Source organism: Pelmatolapia mariae, linkage group LG20, assembly GCF_036321145.2.
Source record: "Pelmatolapia mariae isolate MD_Pm_ZW linkage group LG20, Pm_UMD_F_2, whole genome shotgun sequence".
In the NCBI taxonomy this organism is placed as follows: domain Eukaryota; kingdom Metazoa; phylum Chordata; class Actinopteri; order Cichliformes; family Cichlidae; genus Pelmatolapia; species Pelmatolapia mariae.
The window spans coordinates 32,174,022-32,197,216 of NC_086244.1; the positions used below are offsets into that span (position 1 = coordinate 32,174,022).

Here is a 23,195-nt window from a genome sequence, read left to right on the forward strand (position 1 = left end):
TTTAACTTCTTACCTTGTTACAGTTATGTAGAAATGTCATGGTGTAAATCTTTAACCCGAGAGAACTTCAAAGCATTGCTGTTTTTTACATGGCTGCTAACCAAAACATACTCTAAGTGTTAGAGCAGAACCATGCTGTTACTTATTTAATATGTACAGGCTGTATGTTTTTTGAACTCTGAAAGTAAACACACAGAAAATAGGAGGTTTGTTTTTATGCCAAAGAACAAAAAGGGCATTTTAATGGAAACCTTTATGGGAAAATGGACTGTTTGTTACAGCTAAATATGATTCACTGTTTTCCTATTCCAATAAACAATGACTCATTATACCCGGTTTTGCTTAACAGCAGAGGCAAATCTTTTTTGGGTGAAACACTGGATATAAATGTTTTTATTCTTCGCTCACTTCATGCAGACATTTATGCACATCCGTGACCAACAGCAGACATAGGCAGATCTAAGAGTGAAGACAGCTGGAATCTATTCAGTCACATGCCTTTCTTTTGACCATGCCTAACGTTAAAGAGTCAAAATATGATGAATGGTGTCTGTTTATATTTAAGCAGCCATCAGGCAGCCAGTCCCAGTTCAGAGAGAACAGAATATCCTACATCCACAACTGCGTCATCTGCCCAGACTGTTTCAAAAGCGTCGAGAGATTTCCTGTTGTTGTGACACAGAATGAAACGTCTTCCTTGGAAAAAAAATGTAATTAATACTGCCTCTGTTCAGAAGGGAAACAAACAAAAGCGACAGACAAAAAGTATGTTAAAATAATATATTATTTTTTATTTTATTTATGTAATGATTAACAGTAAAAAAACTAAACAAAACACTAACACAACACAAACAAAACCAAAAAACACATGCAAGGTTCGTCTAAAAATTACACCGGAGAAAAACAATCTATACATATTATTTGATTGACTGATTGATTGATTAGAGTCTATACGTCTATACACAGAGCACCATATAATATACAGACCATTACCTATATGGATGCACACATACTGGAAGGATAGTATACTTTTACAGATAATGTGAAATTAAATTAATCTAATGCACTTAAAGGTTTTAAAAAATTCGCATATAATATTGATCAGAAAAGTGAAGCTTATTACAGTGACTTCTATTACATACAAAGTCTTATAGCCATATAATCGTACACATATAACAGATAGCTGTGCATATGCATACACATGATGTGTACTATGTTTGTTGTACTGTGTGTAAATGTCTCTGTGTTTGAGACAGAAGGTAGATTCAGTTCTGAAGCTCCATGGATAACTCCTCCAACAGACAGAGTGTCTGTCACTTCTTTATAATATCACATTGATTCCTCTGTGGACTCAAAAATGTGTTGCAGCAATCTCCTGTGAAATAAAACAGGAGTCATCAAATATAGAAGAAGCTCCACAATATTGTTGTTATTTATCCCACTTTTAATTTTTTCAGTTAAAGTTTACCTTAAAGAGAGTAACATGATAGATTTCAAATTAAGTGAACTGGAGATTCACCATGTTCTCCCTTTTTGAATTCAGGTGTTTTCAGTCTAATTGCCAAACCCTAGCCTTGCAGTCTGCCACAAACATTTGTGAAAGACTGGGTTCTCCTAAAGCTCTTTCTGAAATTGCACATAGTGCTGTAACAGTTTGCCACTGTTGCAAGAAGTCTGTCTAGATATTCAATGACCGGCTGTAAGTGGTGTTGTTGTTGAAAAGGGGAAGCATTTAGCTGTCACAGCAACCCAGCCACAAAGTGGCAGGCAATGTAAACTTATATGACAGGGTAGCAGAGTGCTGAATCACATAGTGAATAAAAGTCTCTAACACTCTTCTGACTCAATAACTGCAGATCTCGAAGCCTCCTCTGGCGTTAACACCAGCACCAAGTCGTGCACAGGGAGCCTCTTTACACAGGTTTTCATGGCAAAGCAGTTCCTTATGTGCATTTGTCCGTGTAGTGTAAGCTACATGGGAGATAGACTGCCTTCTCCTGCTTCTTATATTATCACCTTCCAAAAACCTCTCATCTAAACCCACAGTATGGATCCACACTGGTATCAGTATATAGTATAGGCTGTTTATGCGGATTCAAAGGGAATTCTGCATGCACATGACTATGTGTGATTTTGTTTTGTGTTTGCTTTTTGTGTGTGTGAGACCAACGCTCCACTTTTACATCACCGGTATCCCAGCATGTTTGTGTGTACTTGACCAGCTATCCCAGTTAGGATCACAATCAGGAACAACATTAGGGAAAGCTGCTGATGTTAGCATTCATCAGCCAATCAATATAATTCACAATGCTAGGTTAAGCTAATAGCAGTGGAAAATTAGACAGCTATATGTGTGTGTTTTTGTGTGAGCTTCCCACTTCTTCTGTGAAAGGGCTTTGCTTCTGTTAATTGTATTTTACACCCTGAATAGTCTTTGTTCCTTTGTCTTTCTACAGGAACAGAAACATTAAGACACGTAAACAATTAAATACCGAGGCAGACCGGGCAGAAACAAAAGCATACACGCCGAACAATTTGCGGACATGCATGGAAGCACAGGTGAATAAATGAGATTAGCTCACAGACGTACACACACACACGTATGCACACGCGTGCGTGCACACACACTGGCCTGGTGTAGGCAGAATATAATTTGCCTTCAGACAGAGACTGATGGTGTGTGGTGGGTGTGTGAAGCATTTCTGATGCTTAAATGTATACATGAGGTGAAAATTCTGGTGTTTTAAATTGAACTTTGATTTAAACCACATAAAAATACATAGATCAATAAATTGCAAAACAAAGAAAATGTTTGTCATGTTTTTCCAACCCCCATCTGCCTCAGGTTCTGCAGTCAATTTGAGGTGCAGGTCACGCGACTTGGACATATTAAGGATCAATGAACCAATCCCGAAAAAACATTTTAATCATTGTCTATAAAGATTAGCTTAATGAATAATTTCCACACCACTGACTGCAAGTGAACTCAATCACTCCCCTAATATATTTAGCAATGAAGTAAGGTAATCGGGAATGTGCCTTCACATTTTCCACATGGACCACATTCGCTGACACTGCTGATTACAGTAAGATGGAAAAAAGTCTTTAAAGTTAAACATTACAAGAAAACAAAGCATGCAAACATAGCTATAACCGCTCCCACTGTTCAAAGCACGCTATAATAAGCACCTTCCGGCTCCTTCAACTTCTTATTTAATGGACAGATTTGAGAGTATGCCCATCTAACTCATAGGAAGAAAGAAACATAGTAACATCAGCTTCCTGCAAATGTAGCTACCCACAAACATCAAATTAGAGGTTGGGTGTTTGAGAAAGCAGAAATGCTGTGCAGCTTAATGACTTGCAACAAATAAATATCAAAGAAAGTTTCCTGCTTGTGAGGTTTAAGTGCAAAGGATGTATTCTTTGCATTCTTCATCACTTTATATAACATCAAAGTGCATTTTGACATCCTCCATCATGTGCCATGATGTGTATGCTTGAGTGCTCATACCTCATATTCCATGCTTTGGCTCTGTGTTATGGCAGACTGACAGTACAGAACAGCGTCGTGGACGGTGGTGAAGAGACAAGACTTTGTTACTTTGTCGTTAAAGAAACCTGCGGTCTGCAGGTTATCCACCACACCGCCTAGAGAGACACAGAGAGAGGTACAGATGAAGACACAAAAAGAGATGTGCGAAGAAAGCTGGAGGAAGATGAAATGGGTAATTGAGCATGTCGGTGTAGGAAGAAAAGCAATAGAATAGAAACAAGAGATGAAGGCACAGAGTGGAGCATGGAGAGCAGAAAAAGAAACAAGGTCTTAAATGTGAAAAGGAGAAAACGGAGAAACAGGAAGGGCAGCTCTTGTATAAAATTCCTACCTGTGTAAATATTAACTAACAATAAACTTGTTATGAGCGCCACAATTTTCTTTGGCTTTCATTGTGCTCTTTCTTAGTGTTTCCTTCCCCCCTCCTTCTGCGCCTTCCTGCTTGTGTCTTCCTTTCTTTATTTATGCGTGTTTATGTATACTTTGTCTGTTTTTCAGTGACTGAAGCTGTTTTCCTCATGGGAGTTGCTGTATTTAAAATGTAATATATTTTACTATGGTAAAAATCGTAAATGGCCTGTATTTGTATAGCGCTTTACTAGTCCCTAAGGACCCCAAAGCGCTTTACACGTTCAGTCATCCACCCATTCACACACTGGTGATGGCAAGCTACACTGTAGCCACAGCCACCCTGGGGTGCACTAACAGAGGCGAGGCTGCCGGACACTGGCGCCACCGGGCCCTCTGACCACCACCAGTAGGCAACGGGTGAAGTGTCTTGCCCAAGGACACAACGACCGAGACTGTCGGAGCCGGGGCTCGAACCGGCAACCTTCCGATTACAAGACGAACTGCCAACTCTTGAGCCACGATCGCCCTATATTTTACTATAATCTACTATTTTTAATTCTTGCATCTGTTCATTGTTATCATAGGAAACATTCGAATCATAGACAGGATCAAACATGGTGGTAGCTTCCAGGTCAGAAAAACGAAGCCACTGTGGAAGCGCCTAAAAGCTGCATTCTGTCTGAAGCCCACCAGATGGCGATAGCTGTGGTCGTAAAAAGACTTCTGGTTGTATAGAGGTCAATGGAAAAATGGCTTTCTGATGGGACCTTTGGGAACACTTTCCTGTCGAGTTTGTGGGCTTAGTCGCACTTTTTGGATCACAGTGAATCAAAAATAAAATCGTGGTTACATTAAATCTTGGTCATAGGCTAGCATGTTTCAGGACAGACGATTGTCTGTGGTAAGAAACCTCATGGGCTTACGAGCTGTCAGTCAGGAGTCATTAGTCAATAAGCATGCAGTTTCACAGTCAGACTTGTCTTTCCTCATCACATCAGTAATTTTGCAATTATGATGCCTTCAATTTGAAAGAATAAGGAAAATATACCCCACAAAATGAAATAAATCTTCTTCTTTTTTCTTTTCGTTTTTAGTTCTGCTAGATGTGATCTATTATCCTCTTTGTCTAGGATTTCTATATCTGAAGTAAAATTCTCTGTGTTCACCTTTTATCACAAAGGCTCAGACATATATGGAGTGGTTCATATACAGCGCCTTTCTGCAGAACTTTAGCGCTCAAAGCACTTTATACTCATTCACCCAGTCACACAAGGGTTTTTTTTATGCTTAAGTGTTTTCCATCTAACTTTCACACACATTCATACTCCAATAGATGCATTGAAGAGCAGCTTGGGATTATCTTGCCCAAGGATATGTGGGATGAAGACTGAAGCAGCCAGGGATCGAATCACCAACGCTCTGCCTAATAAATTACAGCCACCCTATTTCTCATTATGTTCATGATCATCCCAAATTCTGGAAATACAGAAATGGACATTACAAATGCAAGCTTTTAAATACAATTTAAATGTAATTTGATCAGTTAACATAGCTCATTATCTTAATTTGGAGAGTTTATATAAATTCACCATTGGGTGGAAAACCTATATTTACATGATCTATGCCACTTAATCAGGTTAGTTAATTGTTTTTATGAATGGCTGGATGGTCTATTGCTGTGAATTATGAAATGAAATCATTTCTTCCCTTTCATAGAGGATGGAGCAATGTGTCATCTGCTAGAGGAAGTAATAAACGAAGCGCCTTTCCTTGGTATTTCCAAGAACTCAAACAGCTCTCATTAAGGCTGTCATACAAACACTTCCATGTCATTTCTTTCCCAGTTAAACTGACACGTTCCAGAAAAAGCGAGGAAAAACAGAATTTGTTTTGGTCCATTCAGCCATTTGCCATTCGCTTCCTGTCCTGTGTAATTCTTTTCCTTGGTTTTCCTTAGTTGTTTTCTTAAGTTCAAAGTTCACTTTAACACTTTCTGTTGTTGTCTTTTGTCCTTTTTAGTTTTGTCTAACCGCTAAGTCCTGAGCCTGTATTAAGTGCAGGCGCTGATCCTGTGAAAACCACCACACAGCTGGGTTCCAGAGAAATGTGTTTTGTCCACATACAGCAAGTAAGGCCTAAATTAGGGGGCTATTACGTCAAAAAATAAAAGCTGAGAGTAAAGGCTTTAAAACACATTAGTTAGACCAGATGTCATTTTAAAAATATGTGTTAGCTTGCCATGAATAGGGCTAATTACATAGTCTTCTGAAAAAAAAAAAACATGTCAGGTACTTTATGCACTAAAACATCAGCTAAAATAACATCTACTGTCATTGAATGCCTCAGATTGCATGTGGCCGAGTAGATCTGGACTGCATATGTAAAAGTAAAAAGACGTAAGAAGAGTAAGAGTAAAAAGTAATATTATTTGGGAGTATTTCTGTTCCACCTTAATGGTTTTCAGAAGGTATTTTTAGATCACTACAAGGCAAAAAGACAAATGGGTTCTTAGAAAACTGCACAAGGAAAATTATATCTACCAAATCCTTATAAAGTCATAATAAAGTGTATTGCATTTATTTCCAGTGAGAGTGTTGAAAGTAACTGGACTTACTTTGGCAACCAGCAAGAACCACCTCCACTCCAATTTCTCCGTAGTCTCTCCGAATCTGAAACACACAAAAAAGCACAGAGTGAGGGACAAACTGTGAATGATCTCATTATTCTCATGATTCGATTCATAGAAATTTACCACCTGAGAGCTAAATTATAACAAAAGGGACAGAGGGATTGATTTTTTTAAAGCTAGTTTGCAGTTGTCTTCAGTTTTTTTAAGCATTTAAAAAAGATGTTACATTTCGCTCTTTTTGTATATATGCATGTAAATGTGACTGATCTGTCCTTACACTTCGTAGTGTCTTGACCCCCACAGTGTCCAGGAAGTTGACAGGGCCAAGGTCGAGAACAATGGCTCCTGGGAGTGAGGGGTCCCGCTCAGCATCTACTTCAATGACGGACACATGGTTCTGCTCCTCCATGTTTGGCTCCCTGTTCTGGGTAGATATTAATCAAAGTAACATTTAAGACGACCACAATCGAAGCTATAGGGTCTGGAATGCTGAAACAGGTATTTGTGGAAGAAAGCGCTTGCGTTCGAATGTGAAATACAGTCCTATAAATCTGTCATCTCTTAGTTTGTCCTTACCACGTCAACCCCATTATTCTTGAGCTCTTTTATGACTCTCTTGGCTTCTTTTTTCTCGTGTCTCTTCTTTTTGGCTTCCAGTTTTTTCTTTGCTGACAGGAGCTTTGTAATGTCAAAGCCAGACTACAAAACAAAACAAAGAACAGTCAGATCAGTTACTTAATACCACTGCTAGTTACCATGTCTGATAAAAAAAAAACTAAAACCTTTTGTTAAGCTGTAAACTTAAAGTGTTTGGTTGGTGTTTTAATAATGGGAAACTAACATTTCCCAGAAAAGACAGGACTAGGAGAACATGCTACACAAATCATGAATATGTTATGAAAGAACAGACAGCGGCAAAACGAATCCCCCCCCAGAAAATCTTTTACTTCGCATGACTGTGGAATCATCCAATCATTCGCCTCCAGTTATCGGAGGTGGGGTACACCCTAGAAAGTGAGTCAGCGTGTCACAGGGCTAACACAAGAAGAGACAAATTACCATTCACCTTTAGCTGATACATTATGTTGGGTGCTTAAGCTTTTGTGCAGGGATTTTCAGCCAGTTTGGCCAGTTCAGTCAGTCCAGTTTCTATTTAGCACCAACATAATATAACCACAACAAACAACCAAGCAGCAGAGGTGTGGTAGACAGCAGCTTGAATGAATGGAGTCACTGTTACAATACAATGACTGATTATTAGGAATGGTAATGGATTTCTTTCTTTTACTTGACTTACTTGTTGTAAGTCAAGTTCTTTGACTAAAAGAAATCCATTACCATTCCTTGGAGAAACCTTTTTAAATAGAGAAACCTTTTGAATACAAGTGCGCTCATCCACACAGGTGTGCACACAGGTGTTCACTGTTCATACACATAAACAACACCTTTCTTGGCTGCTACCACAAAGCACATTGTGCGCTGTCGGTCCTGCGTGCTGCACAACTACTTTCAATATTTAGTATTTACTGTTATTTACACTTAGCTAGATTAATGCGATGGTGTTGTGTTTATTATGTTGCTCTCTTTTTTTTGTGTGCTTGTTTTCTCTTTTTTTTTCTCTCCACAGGTGGTCCGGGAGATTTTTTTTTATTTTTGAGTGCCCTTTCTCACTGTCCCTCTTCCCCTCTGTTTTTCTTTTCCTTCATCTTTCTTTCTCCCTTTCCTATCCCCCAGCCATGTCTGTCCCATCTGTAACAACTGAAAATAAAATAAAACAAAATAAATAACAACAACAAAGGTCGATCAAATGGACCAATATGGCAAGGCCGTGATGATCCACTTGATAAAGTAAATCTGTTGGGTATCTTTGTTGGCCTTCAGACAACAATTCTGACGGCTAAAGAGCCAAACGGGACAGGCAAAAAAAAAAAAAAAAGGAACTTGTAGAGAAAAAGACAAAATTGGGCATGCCTGATCAAACTTTATTTTTCATTTAAATGATGATCCTTTATATTTCTAGCAACTTGTAATCCGAATGCATGGCAAAGAATGTAACTTAGTGTGTATCTTAGTGTCATGCACTGCATTTTTATTAGGCTTGGTCTTTGCTATATATGACTTATTTTTACAGGAGTAAATTGTAACGTTCATGTTACGAGCCGGGCCCTAATTATAGTTCTAACATCAAGAGTAGAACTGAGTAAAAAGTATATAAGGACATACTTTGGCTATTTCTTTCCCGTTGTTGTATACTTTGATATAACAAGATTCTCAAAGTGGGCAGTGTAGTGTCCAGTGGTTAGGACTGTTAGCCTACAGCAACAAGGTCCTGGGCTTGATTCCTGGGGCTTTTCTGTGTGGAATTTTGTGCTGAATAACATCACTAGTTGGAGCAGTAACAATCCTATAACAGCATGGCTCATGAGCTTGGTTAGTGCCGGTGAGGACACACAGGGAGTAATCGTCCATTTTTCGAGAACGCGTCAGAACTGGTGTCACAAAAGCACCTGAGTCTGTCTCACCTTGCAAACAAACCTGCAGCCTCTGCCAGACTGCTCAGCAAGAGCTTATTTGTGCATGAAAGCAACCCTTTGACTTTGACATGCTGACATTTTAATGAATGAAACATTTCCATTATCTCCTTCTCTTCTCTCCTTCGCCATCCTATTTCCAACTTCCCTCTGTCTGTCTTCCCACTGACCCCAAAGCGGCATGACAGAAGAGGAGGGGCAGGAAGAAAGCGTAGGAGCGGGTGGAATGGGGTGTTTTAAACAAAAGCTGAGCGGGGGAAGAAATGAGAGAAGAGAATGACATTGCGAACAATGTCTGTCACAGTTGTGATGTGTGAATTGGTGACAAGTCTGGTTGGCTATTAGTGTGTCAGAAATCATGTTTTTAAAAGAGGAGTTAATAGCACGGAAACGGCGACATGATGTGTTTGGCTGCTTCTTTTTCTCCGCGCGTGTGTGTAGCTGTGGTGTGCTGTTTCTGTGTATTCATTTAAATCTGAGCTTTTAGTATGTCATGTTGTGCTTTGTAAACTGATACTGTGTTTTGTTTTTGGCTTTATGGTCTTGGTGGGGGTGAATGCACCCACATAAGTTAATTTGTGCTCTTTGTGAGAATTTAAGAGTAATGATGTTTTTAAAAGACATTTTGTTGTCACTTTGTAAAAAAAATCTTTTTTTAGGATTAAGATTTGGTTCGAAGCTTCGGTTAAGGATATCTGTGTTCTTACCTTTGAGTTCAAGGCTTCCTGGTACATCTCAGCATTGGCAAAGTAGAGGGTGGCAGAGGAACGAAAGATCAAAATCCCTGGCACTCGCCTCACCTGAAATCGAATGGATTAAAGAGGCTAATCAATCAAAACATTCCATTATGGCTTTAGTATGAAGTAAAAGTTACACCTGACCAATCAGATATATGGATTTTTGTTCATACTTTCATAGCAATTTATCTAATATCAATCCATCCATCCATCCATCCATCCATCCATCCATCCATCCATCCATCCATGCCAGTGAACTACACTAAAAACATGCTGTTCATTTCTGTACCAGTGCTCATTTTCCATTCCATTTTCAGTTGATTTAAAAAGCAAAAAAAAAAAAAGCAGTTCTGTACCTGATGGTATTCGTCCAGTGGCTTGTAAATGTCAGTTTCAGGGACCCGCCCTAGTATGGAATATTTAGGTCTGAAATAGTCACACACAGAAAACCTTAATTAACAATTTCTTATGCTGTAATCCATTAATAGGCCATTAATCAGTTTGAATGGTAGTGAGTTTTAATGTTCAACTGAACACTTCCCTACACTTCCCTATATCTATATATCTATATCTATATCTATATCTATATCTATATCTATATATATATATATATATATATATATATATATATATATATATATATATATAAAAACACCCATCTCGCCCCTGCGGGCGGTTTATCCTTCAAGCTCGGGTCCTCTACCAGAGGCCTGGGAGCTTGAGGGTCCTGCGCAGTATCTTAGCTGTTCCCAGGACTGCGCTCTTCTGGACAGAGATCTCCGATGTTGTTCCCGGGATCTGCTGGAGCCACTCGCCTAGCTTGGGAGTCACCGCACCTAGTGCTCCGATTACCACGGGGACCACCGTTACCTTCACCCTCCACATCCTCTCGAGCTCTTCTCTGAGCCCTTGGTATTTCTCCAGCTTCTCGTGTTCCTTCTTCCTGATATTGCTGTCATTCGGAACTGCTACATCGATCACTACAGCCGTCTTCTTCTGTTTGTCCACCACCACTATGTCCGGTTGGTTAGCCACCACCATTTTGTCCGTCTGTATCTGGAAGTCCCACAGGATCTTAGCTCGGTCATTCTCCATCACCCTTGGGGGCATCTCCCATTTTGACCTCGGGACTTCCAGGTTATACTCGGCACAGATGTTCCTGTACCACTTGGTTATGGCGTTCCATGTATGCCTTGCCTGCTAGCATCTTGCACCCTGCTGTTATGTGCTGGATTGTCTCTGGGGCATCTTTACACAGCCTGCACCTGGGGTCTTGCCTGGTGTGATAGACCCCAGCCTCTATGGATCTTGTACTCAGAGCTTGTTCTTGTGCTGCCATGATTAGTGCCTCCGTGCTGTCTTTCAGTCCAGCTTTGTCCAGCCACTGGTAGGATTTCTGGATATCAGCCACCTCCTCTATCTGCCAGTGGTACATACCGTGCAGGGGCCTGTCCTTCCATGATGGTTCCTCGTCTTCCTCCTCTTTCTTGGGTTTCTGCTGCCTGAGGTATTCACTGAGCACGCTGTCAGTCTGGGCCATCTTCGTGATGTATTCGTGGATGTTTCTTGTCTGATCCTGGACTGTGGTGCTGACACTCACCAGTCCCCGGCCCCCTTCCTTCCGCTTAGCGTACAGCCTCAGGGTGCTGGACTTGGGGTGAAACCCTCCATGCATGGTCAGGAGCTTTCTTGTCTTTATGTCAGTGGCTTCTATCTCCTCCTTTGGCCAGCCTATTACCCCAGCAGGGTACCTGATCATGGGCAGGGCGTAGGTGTTGATGGCCCGGATCTTGTTCTTACCGTTCAGCTGACTCCTCAGCACTTGCCTGACCCTCTGCAGGTACTTGGTGGTTGCAACTTTCCTAGCGGCCTCTTCATGGTTCCCATTCGCCTGCGGGATCCCCAGGTACTTGTAACTGTCCTCTATGTCTGCAATGTTGCCTTCTGGTAGTTCAATCCACTCAGTACTGACTACCTTCCCTCTCTTTGTCACCATCCGACTACACTTCTCCAGTCCGAACGACATTCCAATGTCATTGCTGTATAGCCTGGTAGTGTGGATCAGTGAATCGATGTCTCGTTCACTCTTGGCATACAGCTTGATGTCATTCATGTACAGGAGGTGGCTGACAACCGCTCCGTTTCGTAGTCGGTATCCGTAGCCAGTCTTGTTAATGATCTCACTGAGGGGGTTCAGGCCTATGCAGAACAGCAGTGGGGACAGAGCATCTCCTTGGTAGATCCCGCACTTGATGGTGACTTGTGCTATGGGCTTGGAGTTGGCCTCTAGTGTTGTACGCCACATCCCCATTGAGTTCCTGATGAAGGCTCTTAGGGTCCTGTTGATCTTGTACAATTCTAGGCATTCCAGTATCCAGCTGTGGGGCATTGAGTCATAGGCCTTCTTGTAATCAATCCAGGCTGTGCACAGGTTGGTCAGTCTGGTCTTGCAGTCTCGGCTGACTGTTCTGTCTACCAGTAGCTGGTGTTTTGCGCCTCTGGTATTCTTGCCAATCCCTTTCTGTGCCCCGCTCATGTATTGACCCATGTGCCTGTTCATCTTAGCCGATATGATGCCTGACAGGAGCTTCCATGTAGTACTGAGGCAGGTTATTGGTCGGTAGTTGGATGGGACCGGTCCCTTCTTGGGGTCCTTGGGGATCAGGACCGTCCGACCTTCGGTTAGCCATTCCGGGTGTCTCTCGTTAACTAGCAGCTGGTTCATTTGTGCTGCCAGACGCTCGTGGAGTGCAGTCAGCTTCTTCAGCCAGTAGGCGTGAACCATGTCGGGCCCTGGTGCTGTCCAACTCTTCATACTGGAGACCCTTTCTTGGATGTCTGCCACTGTGATGGTTACTGGACCCTGTTCAGGGAGGTTGCTATGGTCTGCCCTCAGATCCACTAGCCACTGAGCATTGCCGTTATGGGTTGCATCCTTCTCCCATATGCTCTTCCAGTATTGCTCCGTCTCCAGCCTTGGTGGTGCTGTTCTCTTATTGTTCCCTTGCCACTGAGAGTACACCTTTGCTGGTTCTGTGGAGAACAGCTGGTTTATTCTCCTGCCTTCTATCTCTCTGGTGTACCTCCTCAAGCGGCTGGCCAAGGCTGTGAGTCTTTGCTTGGCAGTTTCCAAGGCCTCAGGTATGGACAGCTTGCTGTATTTCTTATGCACCGTCTTTGTCGCAACTCCGTTAGTTGGCTAACCTCCCTTCGTGCTACTTTGATCTTGCCCTCTAGCCTCCTTCTCCATGGAGGGTACTGCCCCTTGTGGCTGTTCAACTTGTAGCCAAGCATCTCACTGATCACTGCTGCCGTATTGTAGATCAGCTTGTTAGTGTCGGTAATCGTGGTTGCTGTGTCAGCACCACAGCAAGGCATCATCCATAGTGCTGCCCTTCATCTAGCAGATCTTCTGAGGGTACTTCACGTAATCTTGGTAACTGGCTACCGGCTTCAAGATTGGCCATGATCCTATCTTTCAGGTCAGTTCCTCTCGCACTCAACGATCCTCTCCTATCGCACTTGGGGCTATGTACCCAATCTCGGGTGGGGGTGATGATATTTCTCCTTGCCGTAGCATTTATGTTGTACCTCGTCAATCTCTAGCTGTGAGAGCAGTCCTTTCTTTCGAATGTTGGAACACTGAGCTACTAGTTGTTTCGCCGTCATTGTGGATGTTGGATATCGAAGAATCCATAGGTCCCTCATCCTATTCATGTAACCCTTTCCGCCAGGGTTACTTGCGTAGTAGCATTCCAACAACGCCCGGTTTTCGTGCCCACCGATGCCTTCTTGTTCCAGTAGCCCACTTGTCATCAGGGTGCCCTGGTTCCTCAACACCTGACGCGGACCTTGTTGATCCGGGCGACATCCGAGCCATATTTATCTGTCTCGCTCATGTCTGTGGTAGGCTCGCATAGCATAGGGGGTCTAGCCTTAGGACCCTTACTGGATACAGACGCCCTAGGCGGGAATCGAACTTGCGATCCTCTGCTCCAAAGGCGTGTAGTCTAACCACTACGCTGCTATGTATATATAGATAGATAGATAGATAGATATAGATATATAGATACGTATATATATATATCTATAGATATATAGATACGTGCAGGCCATGTTTACGGAGGGAAGTGTATATAAGATAGTGCTGTGTATGGCTGTTTGGCAAGCTGAGGACCAAACCAGTCACAAAAAAAGCAGCTATTGCTTTCTTTTGGTGCACAAGTATTGTTTGCATACTTTTAGTGAAGGTGAAGACATGCTGACATGAACACATGGGTCAGCACAGACCACGTGGTTGTGAAAAAACATTATTAATTGTGAATATATATATATATATATAACCCAACGTAAAGTGTGCTTACAGCTGTGTCCTGAAGATGACAGTAAGCAAGGAGAAACCAATGGATGCAGCCAGTCCTATGTCAGGGTTTAACAGCAAGGTGAGGATGAAGGTGGCCACCCAGACCAGCTGCAAAGAGAAACAGAGAGCATAAGGAATAGCTTATGCCTGTGGTCTGCTGTAATAAAAAAGGCCTCATTTGTCACATACTGTACATTGTTTCCCTGCCTCTATTATATTTGAAAGACGTTAGTCTCGGTCTCTTTAACGCCCTCTACCTGTGAAGCCCAGAATAGATTTGATAGCATGAAAAAAAGAGAGCAACATTGCCAGAAACACTTTATAATATGGCCCCAGACCAAAGACGTCATTCCCTTAAAGTTAAATGAAATTTCAGTGTTTCAGTTTTATTTGAAATTAAATGACCGATTATTAAAAAAAAATATTTAATGTATTTATTTTTTTTTAATTATATTTAAATAATAAATGTGATTAATTAAATAAAAATGATTACTTCTAGTACTTTGTATAAGTATTTATAATTATTTATACTACAATTAATCATGGTACTGCAAAATTAATTTTAGGTACTGTTTAATTTCTTGATAATTTTACTGAAAAACAACAATATTTCCCCGTTTTACACTGTACGTGCACATTACTTTGGAGGACCCAGGTCATATTATGAAGAGGCTAAACCTCTAAATCTTGAGTATTTCACAGTAAAGGAGACACTTCTTTCCATTACAGTCCTTTTAAAAGTTATGTTTGAACAGTGATTGTGGGGAAAAAATTAATACTTGTCTCTATCATTATGAGGTGACATAGGTCTGAAAATTTTGACAGTTATTATTTTTTCTTGTAAATTGGTAAGGGAGAACAGTTGCTGTGACATTTATATTGGCAAAGTAAAGGGCCAGTTGAATAAAATAAGCTCTATCACACACATCACCATCACAGCATTGGTTGGATGTGAGATGAGGAAATATAATTAGTATTTCTGCAAATTTACAATGAAATTGCACAATTTTAAAAATTACTTACGCTGTACTTTAATTTACTTATAGTATAATTATTTTTCTATATCCTGTAACAACCTGACTTGGTACCATCTCATTCTAGTGTGCCTACCTTTAAGTATTTGTAGATTATACTTATATAGTATTGCATAGAATTAAAACACATAATACTATACAATATACAGTATTTGTAAATATAATTACATTGTAATTTGAAATAAAAACTCATTCAAATTTTTTCTGCATTTTCCTCCCTGTGGTGAAATGTCACTATCTTTCTTGTTCAAGTCCACTTTTCTATCATTGGCCATTCTTGCCACTGGGCTGTGCACTGTTGGTTTTTATTTCACACAAGCCTGTCTGCCTGCATACTTGTAGGCCAAAGACCTACATAAATGTTCCTCAGCGAATGGGATCTTTCCCTACTGTTGTGAGGAAGCAAACATATGATTGTTATTAGCAGGTCACATGTTGTACATGTACACATGTCGGCAGAAAACTGTCATTAATTTTATGGGCATCATTTGCTTAACAGTTTTTTGTTTTTGTTTTGTTTTTTTCAGCTAATTCCAAGGAAATTAGCTGAAACATATGAAGCCAGGATTATTTCTTATATGGAGTTGCTCATCCAAGTAGTTTGTATTCCAAATAATTTCTATAAAATGGCACTGTGAAGCAGGATACTACTTAATCTAAAAATCAGCAGGTAAGGAAGATATGCAGTATATGCAGTATAAGATATGCTATGTTAACACAGTAAAATACCTTTGCTGCATTAACCACTTTCTTGTGTCCTTTTTAGTGCACTCACCATATCCACTCTGTTGGTTTTCCACAAAGCGGGGATGTCCAAGAACTGCTTCATCATGCTATGGAGGTTGACATGGATGATGGCAGCCAAGACCGACTGCAAAATCAGGGAAACGGTTTAAGTGGAAACATTTCTTGAAACACTAATGGGAGTTTCATTAACCTCTCACTGAAGTACTGTTTAATAGTAGTTATTACATCATGCTCAGTCCATGTTTGGGCTTAAAAAAACTATTTTCTAAAAGTAGCTGATAACTTTAGCCTGAGGCAGAAGAAATACCTGTTTGAGCATTTTGACAACATAACGTCATGCGTAACCCCTCAGACACACACACACACACACACACACAGACACACACACACACACACACACACACACACCGTACCTTGGGCAGATCTTCAAAGAGTGATCCAATCCACAACGTGATAAAAAGGATCACTACTGCTGACAGAGCCCCAGCAACCTGGAGCGAAGAGGCGGGGAAATGCGCACACAGTGAATGGCAATCAGGACAGTGAGCTCGGCGAAACAGTTGCTTGATGTCAGGGTCATTAGTTTGAATATGATTATAAAGCGAACTCACATCGATTGAACCCTCTCCTCTCCTCGATAGCCCTTGGCTGATTAATGGTGTTGTCAGACAAAATCAGTTTAGCCTTTCAGTAAATTTGTACTTGTGTAGGTGGAGTTTGATGATGTGACAAAAAAAATCAATTCCCTAAGTGTTTTTTAATCATGCGCTGTATCAGAGTAACGTTAATTGTGATGTGTGGTTCATTGCATTTAACGTTTGTGATCTTTGTTTTTTGCTAGAGGCAGAGTGAAGTGCAGGGATGAGAATGTTTATGCTTTCAGTGATCTCATGAAGCATCCCTTTAGAGCTTAAATATGGCAAAGCATTAAACATCATTAGTGGTCAAATATCAAAGATAGTAGAACAAAGATGGGAAAAGCGGCAAATGTTACAAAAGAGAAATAAAGAAAACCGTTCTATCTTTATTGGATTTACTAAATCAGTTAAAGGCTATGGCAAGGCAACAGAGTTTCATGATATTTTGTGGTTTGTTTAGGGCAAAATATCAGATTCATACATTACAGAGTTTGTGGTATAATATGTGAAGCTAAAATAGTTGGTTCTGGGTTGATTTATGTGGGGCAAAGGTCTCCCAATTAAGAGATTTTGATCTCTAGAAAAGAGATTAAACTGCCTAAAAGATCATTTCAATTTGTTTTTTCTCACTTAGAGCTTCATGTAGAATCCACCAAAAGTAAGTCAGTGCATCTGACTTCACATGGGATTTGAGCTCCTAATATTGGCTTCTTCAGATGAGAGTCATCTACAACAACATTTTTTTCCCTGTTATACATTTTTCATACTGTTTTATACTACTACTCATTGATTTGGTTTGTAAACAAGACTCCTGTCATGGCCTAGATTTTCTAAAATGTGAACATTGAACCAAAAGGAGGTGCAAGAGTGGGTTGTTTTTTTTTTTAGATCAATTGAGTTGCAAGATGCTGAATAATTATCCTGGGGTTGTTTTTTTAATTTCAAACACACCAAAAACAGGTTCCATATCCCAGCTTTAAACCTCTTTTGGTGCTTGCTGGTTGTGGGTGTATTCTTTAACATGGATACTAGGAATGATAGGTGAGAAAACAAGAGAGAGTTTTTTGAACTCTCTACTGACCTGAGTTTTGCCCCCTGCACTTTCCTGAACCATAGTGCGAGACATGGAGCAGCTGACAGTAAAACACTGAAAAATTCCTCCAATGGAGTTACTCAGACCCAGAGCAATTAGTTCCTAAAACATGAAACACACTTTTTATTTACAGTGTACTAAAGTATCACTTCATGTTTGTGTCCACCTGTAATTATCCTACCTGGTTGCTGTCAACCTTGTATCCATATTTTAGGGCAAAGATTCGTCCCAGAGAGATGGCAATGCCGTAGCCAACCACAGACAGAGCAAAGCCATCACCGATCACTTGACCAAAGATAGAGGTGTCTGGGAAAACAGGTGGCTGGAGACTGATATAAAGGAAGAGACAAGAGTCAAGAAAAGCTTTACTTTTCATAGTGACTGTCACTTTTCAAGTGACAGATGTGTGTGTGTGTGTGTGTGTGTGTGTGTGTGCGTGCGTGCGTGCGTGCGTGCGTGCGTGCCTGTGTGTGCACGCGTGTGTGTGTGTGTGTTTGTTTCTTACCCTGAGGGAATAACTCCCACTACATCCACTCCATATTTCTGCTGCAGGTTAAATTGCCATGAGATAACTGTAGCTATAATGATCTGGAAATAAAATAATAGTGATTTTCAGGGTACACATTTTGTATGGTGTGGTACAAAGTCTTGAGCAATACTCAGTTTCTTTATATTTTACTTGGAAAATAGGAATTAAGTGTACCAGGTGGTACTGCATGGTGGTTCAAACTCTGATGGTACTTTTCTATGGTCATAAATCCATACATTTTGACAAGGTCTCCAACACCACTGGCTGAAACGCTGCCCCAAACAGCTGGACTGTAGACGCTGTTGTCATCTTGATGACAGAATTTTCAAATTTGGATTACTAATTCATAAGACCTGCAGTTGCTGACTTTTAGTCCAATTCTTGTAAAAATCGGCTTCTTGACAGCCACTCTTCCACTGAGACTTGTTGTTGTTGAGCCAATCATATAAATAACATATATACTGTATTGATCCCCACGGGGAAATTCCTCTCTGCATTTAACCCATTCACTCAGTGAAGCAGTGGGCAGCCTTTGGGCGCCCGGGGAGCAGTGTTTAGGGACGGTACCTTGCTTAGGGGTACCTCAGGGTACCAAATAGGTACACCACTGGCCAATGATTCACAGGTTGGTGTTAAATGGGTTAACAAACAAAACACATTTCTGTGAAATGGTCGGGTACAAAGACCGGATTGAAAATGAGTGAAATAACAGCCAGTGTTTAAAAAAACAAACAAAAAACCTTGACCTTGAGAAAGACTAGAGAATTATTGTTGAAGACATGTTTGGCTCATTGGAAGTAATATATAAAGATATAAAGTGTGACTCAAGACTTTTGCACAGTACTGTTTGTATTCTTGCATACTTACAGCAATCAGCTCCACGGGTATAGGAACGGGTATTTTCTTGCCCAAAAATGCATTGAACTCCTTAGCAGCGATAAGGCCGAGTATGGTAATAACACTGGTCACAACAGTGCCGATGTTTGACTCTGGGAGGAGATAGCATATCTCCAATACAGTCTAGGAAGACAGGAGCAAGAAAATGACTGCTTAAATAGGTGAATAATCGAATGGATCTAAAATACAAAAAATTCCAAATAAAAAGTACATAAAATTGCCAGCAAGAGCACTAAATGGTTAAGTTAATGTAATTCTTACATATATCATGGATAAAGGTCCGTTATGTCTCACAGGGTTAACGCCAAAGGTGTATTTGAGCTGGGACACGATGACATGGATAGCAGCTCCTGTGGTATAACCTCGCACCAGTGGCTCAGACAAGTAGGTTACCACAAAACCAAACTGGACCAGACCGAGTAGAATCTACACACACATCACATGAATCAGTGGAGATTAACATGCAGTAGCTGCAAAAGTGAATGCTCAGAACACTCGTTTGCATTTCACATTCTTGACACAGGAGCTGTGCAAATTATTAGAAATGCATAAAAATAGTTTTTAAAATTAATGAAATAGATTAAATTGACCCTTTTAGCCTTTGGACTCAAAAACATCATCAGTTTCCAGGCTGAAGTTCGTAGAGTCCCTGCAGGCTCATGCAGCGAGAAGCTTCTTTTCATTCTTTTGAAGTAATCAATAACATATTGAAACTGAAGTCTAAAAGCATTTGCTGTCAGGCAGATGGGCCTCAAAGAGCTATGTAAGCTTATTAGCATTTGCACAGCATTTTACTTTATTCACTAATGTTTGAGCAGCAGCTGCCTGTTGATGGTGACAAGATATTTCCATTTGTTCAAAAGAAACATCCAAACTCAGTGAGACAAGTGCCCCTTTATGGCTCCAAAATTTACGAATGCAGGGTGGAAATTTTGAGTGATTTCAAATATTTACTTGAAATAATCCAGATATAAATGTGACAGCTGCAGCCACTCGGACCCTTTCTTCATCACGGGCAACTGTGTCGATTATACTGGTGTTGGTCACATTGTCCCATGTCATAAAGTTTGAGTCTGGGGCCAGTCGCTCAGTCACTCCTCCTATCATCACGCTCATCACTGCATATGTTCCTAAAAAACGGAGATAGAAAATGATTTCTTTTAGGCGGCGTTATGAAAACATTGTGGAGCAACATGTTATTCCACTGATTAATAATTTTATTATTACAATTACCCTATTTTACTGATTTATTTCAGCCTGGAAACTGATGGGTCCTTCACAAACATGAAGTCGTTTGGACTTTGGTCTGAGGGAATCATATCACTAGGATAAAGTCTCCATTCGTTCTGATTAATGTTACTTCGCTTCCAAGTTGTTTCCTTTTTAATTACCCAGTTTAAAAGGCAACTTTTCCAAGTGTGATGTCTTTTAATGTCGTCTAGTGATTTAGGAAACAAATATTATTAATAGATTTACAAAAACAGGATTATTTTAGAAGTGTTGATGTGTCTCTACAAGAACGTCTTACTGGATATTTTCTAATATGTCTACAAATGCGCATGTAAGCAAACTTTTAGACTTTAAAATATATAAATCAGACATTTGCTGGCCTTAAAGCTGACCGACATAATAAACTTGTAAAAGTACGGTACTCTCCATAGCGGTTGTTGAATGTAGTTGTCGCACGTTTCCAGGTAATTATCACACAACATTAAACATAATGCTGAGCAGTGTTGTACCTTTAAACCTTTAAAAACTAAAGAATGCTGGGGATTTACGATGGAATTAATTTCACCGTTTTATTTGTTAAATATAAAAAAATCACCTAATATCACCTTTTTAATTTGGGGTCACCATCTCATCAACTTTACTACTAATGTCAGCATATGAAAATTCAAAGACGTAAAGGTTACCATTTTATTGATATAAGGTCATCATTAATATTTTAATTATTAATATACCAAAGTACTATTACTCTTCGTCTTTTTCTCTCATAGACATACGTTTGTATAAGTATGAATAAGTATTATTACCATCACTTTCTGTCGTGATACATACATTTCAAGGTAATATTACTCATATATAACCACTATTGAGGCAAGATATTTACTTGTATGTTAATTTGTAATTAATAGTAGTAACTATCTGTTGCCACATTATTACTAGTTTAATACCAAGCTGTAATAGAACATGCAACCATGAACTATTACATACCAACTGAGATGTGTTTGGATGTGCCAAAGATGAAGTAGATAAGGACTGGGTAGAAGGATGAGTACAGGCCAAATACTGGAGGAACAGATGCCAGCAAGGCATAGGCCATACCTGCAGTGATAGGAACAGAGGATTTTCTACACTTTTTATAATAAATAAAGAAACATTTTATTATTTCAACAATGGAGAAAAAACATTTTTGACCGCAGTTTATGATAAACAAATTAGAACATTATATCTATATCTAGCTCTCCTACTATCTCTTGAACTTTCATCTCACCCTGTGGCAGCTGCATGATGCCCACACTTATCCCAGAGATCAGGTCACCCAAGGCATTTTCTCTGATGGGGTAACGGGGAAGCCATGACATAATAGGAACAGTACCCAGCAGGCAGCTCTTCATCTGGTGGCCAGAACACCTGATGTGTTTTGTGTCAGCAGAGGGTAAAAATAGATGCAGAAAGTGATATTCAAAAGAAAATACTTCAGGGATAAGCTTTTTTATTAATCATGAAGTTGATGCCAAACCACTTGTCATTGTGTTGTTCTGATGACTCCAGCTTTTTTACTGAACTACTGAAAAAGTTAATAAGTAAGACGAAATCCAGCCACTACGTGCTTTACAGAGGCATTCAAAATGAGCACACCTAAATCAAGTAAAACAACACAAAACACAGAGACATTACCCAAGTGCCTGTCTGAAAAGATGTGTTTTCAGATGTTGTATGCCACAGAGTTGAGGGTACGAATAGAGAGATATAAGCTGTTCCACAATTTTGTCGCTAAGGTTTGCAATCCCCCTTAGTTTTCAGACGGGTACGTCGAACCACCAGAAGACCTCCATCTGCTGACCTAAGGATCCGGTTTGGAGAATAGGAGTGGAGTAGACTGATGTGGGGGAGCTTTAACTCTTAAGGCCATAAAAGCAAGAATCAAGATTTTTAAACTTTAAAATATCTTAATCTAAGTGTAGACCAGTGCAGACGCTTTAATAAAAGTGTGAAGTGAGACGATTCATACCTCAATATGGCTTTTGCATGCAATAATTAGATAAAGCAAGACTTAACACTTTTCTTTGAGTTTGATTTGGTTTATGTGATCAAGAGCTACGGATTCAATCTCTAATTGCAGTTCCTAGGACCACTTGAGGCTGGTCCCAAAAGCGAGCCATCCCCCTTTCTGCACAGTCGGACAGCCACATGAAGTTAAAGACTTTACAGCAGATATATGCATGTGTACAGCCAGCTTGTGGTCTTTAGAAATAAATTCCTTGGCATAATACCTGTGGTGATGCTTATATAATCCACCAAAAGCTTCAAAGCATGTCTTCACCAGAATGTATGTTTATAGTTATTGCCCCAGAGCTCTGCACAATAACTTAAATGAGGTGAAATCAGCAAAAAGTAGGATGGATGATCTAGTCCTGCAATACTTGACACTTTCCAAGTCTCTCATCTATTATGATAAAACATTGTCCACAATGTTCATATTCAAATTGTCGCTGTCGGTGACGAACTTCTTAATACGAGATAAATGTATAGTGCTTTTTTCTTTTTACTTTCATTTTGCACATCCATCGACAGGCAGTATATTTATTTGTCTACTACACTGCTTTCTTAGACAGTTTTTATTATAAAATACTGCAAATATTCTAAAGAAATCCTCATATACACCACTGACACCCTTTTATGATATTTCTTCTCTATTCTATGTCACTAAAGGATTTTAAAAATCACAAATAGACCCATCTGATGTTACTCGTTTATATACTTTTTTTTTTGGTTCAGTTCATTGATCTCATCATTTCTATGATCAACTGTAAAACTGGAGTATGTCTGCTGATATCATTCATCAGTAGAACGCTTATTGTTTATA

General features: G+C 40.0%; 1 protein-coding gene across 1 annotated transcript; it reads right to left on the reverse strand.

Moving 5' to 3' along the window:
• Window positions 1-1,289: 1,289 nt before the first annotated feature.
• On the reverse strand, window positions 1,290-21,430 carry LOC134618289 (solute carrier family 26 member 6). The gene is made up of 17 exons (XM_063463631.1): window positions 21,320-21,430; window positions 20,060-20,235; window positions 19,367-19,531; window positions 19,076-19,228; window positions 18,185-18,267; window positions 17,861-18,008; window positions 17,668-17,781; window positions 16,362-16,439; window positions 15,977-16,072; window positions 14,169-14,275; window positions 10,161-10,230; window positions 9,775-9,867; window positions 7,113-7,235; window positions 6,814-6,960; window positions 6,522-6,576; window positions 3,515-3,651; window positions 1,290-1,375 (listed from the first exon to the last, which is right to left on the reverse strand). The coding sequence occupies exons 1-17, from the start codon at window positions 21,426-21,428 to the stop codon at window positions 1,352-1,354; spliced, it is 1,878 nt and encodes a 625-aa protein (XP_063319701.1). The 5' UTR covers window positions 21,429-21,430; the 3' UTR covers window positions 1,290-1,351.
• Between the last annotated feature and the right edge of the window lie 1,765 nt (window positions 21,431-23,195).

What these genes read in the sequence shown, in the direction of transcription:
- LOC134618289 (XM_063463631.1), bottom strand. Translation starts at nt 21,428, where the DNA reads ATGGCCTATGCCTTGCTGGCATCTGTTCCTCCAGTATTTGGCCTGTAC. An exon ending in ACAAGGTTGACAGCAACCAG is followed by an intron (nt 17,782 to 17,860) that starts GTAGGATAATTA and finishes TTCATGTTTTAG; the next exon opens with GAACTAATTGCTCTGGGTCT. An exon ending in GTGCAGGGGGCAAAACTCAG is followed by an intron (nt 16,440 to 17,667) that starts GTCAGTAGAGAG and finishes TCTTCGCTCCAG; the next exon opens with GTTGCTGGGGCTCTGTCAGC.